The sequence below is a fragment of the Petaurus breviceps genome, unplaced genomic scaffold, assembly GCF_028583685.1.
Source record: "Petaurus breviceps papuanus isolate PSGF00001 unplaced genomic scaffold, PetGlider_PUasm1.0 139, whole genome shotgun sequence".
Classification (NCBI taxonomy): Eukaryota; Metazoa; Chordata; class Mammalia; order Diprotodontia; family Petauridae; genus Petaurus; species Petaurus breviceps.
Window position 1 is genome coordinate 10,142,650 of NW_027185697.1, and position 4,869 is coordinate 10,147,518.

The 4,869-nt window shown below is 41.3% G+C and overlaps 1 protein-coding gene across 10 annotated transcripts in view; it reads right to left on the reverse strand.

The window, feature by feature from the left end:
• Positions 1-4,869, reverse strand: part of LOC138144808 (zinc-alpha-2-glycoprotein-like) — an 84,501-nt gene that overhangs the window by 41,056 nt on the left and 38,576 nt on the right. The window contains exon 3 of one of the 10 annotated variants that reach the window (XM_069066322.1): positions 237-511. The exons of the other annotated variants lie outside the window; for them this stretch is intronic. Within the exon in view, the coding sequence (XP_068922423.1) occupies positions 237-291 (55 nt within the window). The 5' untranslated portion in view covers positions 292-511. The remainder of the gene's footprint in view (positions 1-236; positions 512-4,869) is intronic. 10 annotated transcript variants of the gene reach the window in all.

The following is a 4,869-nucleotide window of genomic DNA, read 5'->3' on the forward strand; positions in this document are numbered from 1 at the left end:
TTTTCTGGGTTAGTGAGCCCAAGGGGTTATATGTGCCTTTAATAAGTGGTCAAGAATCTCATAAAAAATCAAAGTCAACATCTAGAGACTTCATTGTCTTCTTTTTCTTGACAATAAGTATAGCATTGAACCAGGGGTGTATGGGGTATTCAGGAGGACTGGTGTGAATGATTGCCAAGTTCTTTTCAGGGCTGGTCATCCACCTTTGGTGTCATCCTGAGCCACCCAACTCTCACCTGTGGTTCCAAGAAGTTGTAGCATGCAAGGCATCCCACACACCAGGTAAGTCATCTCAGCAGAGGGGCTAAACCAGGTTGAGGTAACCAACGGTCTCAAAACCCATCAGCAAACTAGGGGGATGTCAACCACAAGCATGTGACAACTTCCCCCAGAGAATTTTTCCAATGGCCATAAAGGTGGCTGAAGCAGGAGCTATGGAGAGCTTAGAGCTTGGTCAGACAGCCATCACCAAGCACACTGACTCCTGTCTTGCCACTGGACTTCTACAACTCTGGAAGAGAGAGAAAGGCTTTGTACAACTCTGACTCACAGCCAATTCACTCAAAAGTCAAGACATGACCCCATGATGTCATTGGTCCTCTTTGAAAATGAAGGATAAACAACAGTATTTACCAATCTCCAGTCCTGCCTCAGTCCTTCCTTCCTCTGCTGTCTTTCAAAGTAATACCATCCCTCAGTCTTTTCATTAACCTGGATTTTTATCTAGTCAGGGCCTGGTACTCCCATATCTCATCTTATCACCTATCATTCAGTCTCAGGGAAATACTATAGGGAGGGCCACATGCAGGAGAAAATGGAGGGGTTTGGGGGCGGCCAGGTAGCACAGCGAGTAAGAGCACCGGCTCCAGTGTTGAGAAGACCCGGAGATCGAATCCCGGGCTCAGACACTTAGCACCCACCCAGAAACACCTGGCCATGTAACCTTGAGCAAGTTACTTAACCCCGATTGCTTTAAAAAAAAAAAAAGAAAGAAAATGGAAGGATTCAAACTCCTTAAGAGCTATAAGTGTTCTCTCATTGTGTGGTACCTTGAATGGCAGGAGAAGAGATAGAATTGTAATCAGACAACCTGGGTTCAAATCTGCCTCTGCTACCTGCTTACTATCAGACCCTGAGCAATTTGCCAAGCCTTTCTGGGTCTCAACTTCCTGAGAGAAAAAATGAGGATTTGGACAAGATGGTCCCAAGGGTTCCTTTCTTCCTCTGAAAATCAAGTTGCTGGACTCGATTACAATTTCTTTTATTCATTTAGGGCTTTAAAGTTTATTTTTAAAAGTATATTTTCACAATAACTCAATGACCACTCACATTTTACTGTCAAGGGGATGGAGATCAGAAATCAACTGACTGGCCTTGGGTAATAGAGCCAATAGATGCCAGAGCTATATTTTGGATTCAATTCCCCCCTGATTTTAAATCCAGAATTCTTTCCATTATATCTCCTGTAAATGAGTTTTCTTGTACCTCTCAGCTCTAAAATGCTATGATACTGTCTTCCTTCTATTATTCTACTTCTGTCTTTCTTGATCCCTTTGAGAATACCCCTGAGATTAATATGTCTGCTTTCTATAAGTTACCTTACCTGGCAGGTGAGCTGGACACAGAGGAAGCCTATTTTCTGAAAAGAGCCAATCAGCAACCTGCAGTGACAAAAGCCTTGCTCACTCCCAGCCCCCTTTTCTGATGTTTACTGGCAGCCCTTGCTGAGCTGTGTACCCCAAACTAGCCTAAAGCAACCTCACAGTCCTAACAAAACATCCACCTTCCACATGCCCCACCTGTATCTAGGGAAGAATGTCCATTCTTTAGCCTAACCTCTCCCCAAACCTCCCTTTCTTGATTTTTTAGCATAAATTGCCCCTACCTATCCTAAACTGTAAGCTCCCCAGCACTAGTGACTGAATTTCTTTTTTGTTGGTTTTTTATTTGTTTTTCCACACTGTAGTATTGTATTTTTCCAATTATGTGTAAAGAGAGTTTTCAACATTCACTTTTGTAAGATTTTGAGTTCCAAATTTTCTTCTCCCTCTGTCCCTTCCATTCCCCTCCAAGACAGCAAACAATCTGATTTAGATTATACATCTACAATCATATTAAGAATATTTCTACATTAGTCATGTTGAGAAAGAAGAATCTTATTTTCCTCCTAATAAAATTTTTCTGCTTTCAACTCAGCTTGGACTCCTCTGCCTTTTGAGGGGTGTGTTTTGCCCAGTTGACATCCCACATCTCCTTCTATCACTGATCATCCAATCCCTGGAAAATGTCCCAATAAGGGCCACGTGCAAGAGAAAGTGGCAGGTTTCGAGGGCCCTAGACACAAAAGACAGAGGTGATAAGGAAAAATAGAGTAAAGGAACCATAGGCTTAGAGGCAGAAATGGAGAGGTCATCTAGTCTAATCTCCTCATTTTTACACTGAGAACACTGAGACCCAGAGAGGTGTTTTTGCTCAAAAATCTCACAAGCAGTGTAAGAGCCAGAATTTGAATTGTCTTTCGACTCTAAAGCCAGTAACTCTTCCACTGTATTCCATCTTCTAAGCCACCCAAATTAGGCCTGACTCAAAGTCCAGCCCTAGACCTGGTCTTCACTTGAGGACAATGATACTGGTCCCTCCTCACCCCTCCCTAAGATAAAGCCAACAAGGGAGACCTCAAAGCTGGAGTGGCATTCTCTGTTGGCAAGGCGACATTGACCTACTGGGCCAGCAGGTGGCAGCATAAGGCTGTATCCCTGAGAGCTCGTGTTACTGCAGAGCTCAATTCCAGCCAAGGTCGAGACCCCCCACGGGGCTTAGGAAGGGAGGGCCCCTGCCTGGAGCAGTGTGCTCTGGGAATTGATATCCCTGGATTAATCCCTGGAACAAGACCAGAATAATTCTGATGCTAATCCTTTGTAAACAACCTGTGTTTTGTTTTTCCCGGCAAGCTCTTTTCCAGCTCTTCTCTGACTCTAGAAAGATAGTAAAATAAAGGGTTGACTTATGATCCATTTGTGATTTCTTCTGAGTGGGTGCCATGAGCGTACAAAGCACACACAGTGGATGTGCCCATAGCTCTCAGCAAAGCTATGGCACCCACTCACTCAAAGTATCAACTAGGCTATATCACCAGCATCATCAAAAGTCATTAAGTGGGGCGGCCAGGTAGCACAGCTAGTAAGAGCACTGGCCCCAGTGTCAGGATGACCTGGGGATCGAATCCGGGCTCAGACACTTAGCACCACACCCAGAAATAACTGGCCGTGTAACGTTGAGCAAGTTACTTAACCCCGACTGCTTAAATTAAAAAAAAAATCATTAATTACTTAATATGTACCCTAAAATGTTCTCTCCTCTCAAATCCCCTAGTCTTGTAGGTTTAAATAAGCATGAATGTGACTGATAAAATAATACATTGATAATATAACAAACAAAGCAAAGACTCATAATTACTGGCATCTAGGTGGCGAAATCAAGAAGACCTGAGTTTTAATCTTATCTTTGACACTGTATGACCCTGGGCAAGTCACTTAAACTCAACTTGACTTGTTTCTTCATATATAAAATGAAAATAATAATAGCACCTACCTCTAAGGTTGTTGTGAGAATCAAATGAGATATTTGAAAAGTGCTTTGCAAATCTTCAAGCACAATACAAATACTAGCTATCTTAGTAGCTTTTACTAATTTTTAAATATTTCAATAACATATAACAGTGATAAAGTTTAAAGAAAAATTTGCTTCTAATCCTTAACTGCAACTACTGATATTCTCAATTCTAGAAACACAGTCCCACCATTCAGCTCTCTCAAGATGTCAAAATCTCTCAACAATCGATTTTAAGCTCTCTTCTCCAAAGTCTATCTTTTTTCAACAGGCAAGAGTTAGATTCAGTTCTCTGATGAAATGTTTCTTCAGAGTCTTTTGCCCTGACACTAAACTCATTGAGTCTCAGGAAAGAATGTTTCTTAGTCTTTTCTCTCTGTTTTCAAGCAGTCTCTCTCCAACCATAATAGTAAGTGACAAATTACTTATCTCCCAAGATTCTGTTGTTGCTTAGTTGGTTTCCATCATGTCCAACTCTTCATGACCCCATTTGGGGTTTTCTTGGCAGAGAAACTGGAGTGGTTTGCTATTTCCTTCTCCAGGTCATTTTACAGATGAGGAAACTGAAGGCCAAGTGATGTGCCCAAGGTCACACAGCTAGTATCGGAGGCCAGATGTGAATTCAGGAAGATGAGTCTTCCTGATTCCAAGCCCACTGCCCTACCCACTTTGCCACCTAGCTGCCCATAAAAGTATTTATAGTAGCTCTTTTTATGATGGCAAAGAACTGGAAACTCAAGGAGTGTACATCAACTGGGAAAAAAACTAAACAAATTATGTCATATGAATGCAATGGAATATTACTATGCTCTAAGAAATGATGGGCATGATACATTCAGAGAAACCTGGGAAAACTTGTGAAGTTAGCAAAACCATGAGAGCAATATGTACAATAACACCACTATTGTGAAGGCAAACAACTTTGAAAGATTTAAGAACTGTGATCAGTGGAATGACCAACTACAATTCCAAAGGACCAGTGATGAAGCAAGCTCTCCTCTTCTGACAGAGATCCAGGAATGAAACTAAAATATAGAATGAGACATATATTCCAACATAGCCAATGTAGGAGATTTATTTTTGCTTGGTTATGCATATTTGTTTTATGCATTTTTAATTGATTGGAGATGAATGAGAGAAGGAAGAAAGGAGGGAGGGAGAGGAAGGAAAGAAAGAAAAGAAAGAAAGAAAGAAAGAAAGAAAGAAAGAAAGAAAGAAAGAAAGAAAGAAAGAAAGAAAGAAAGAAAGAAAGAAAGAAAG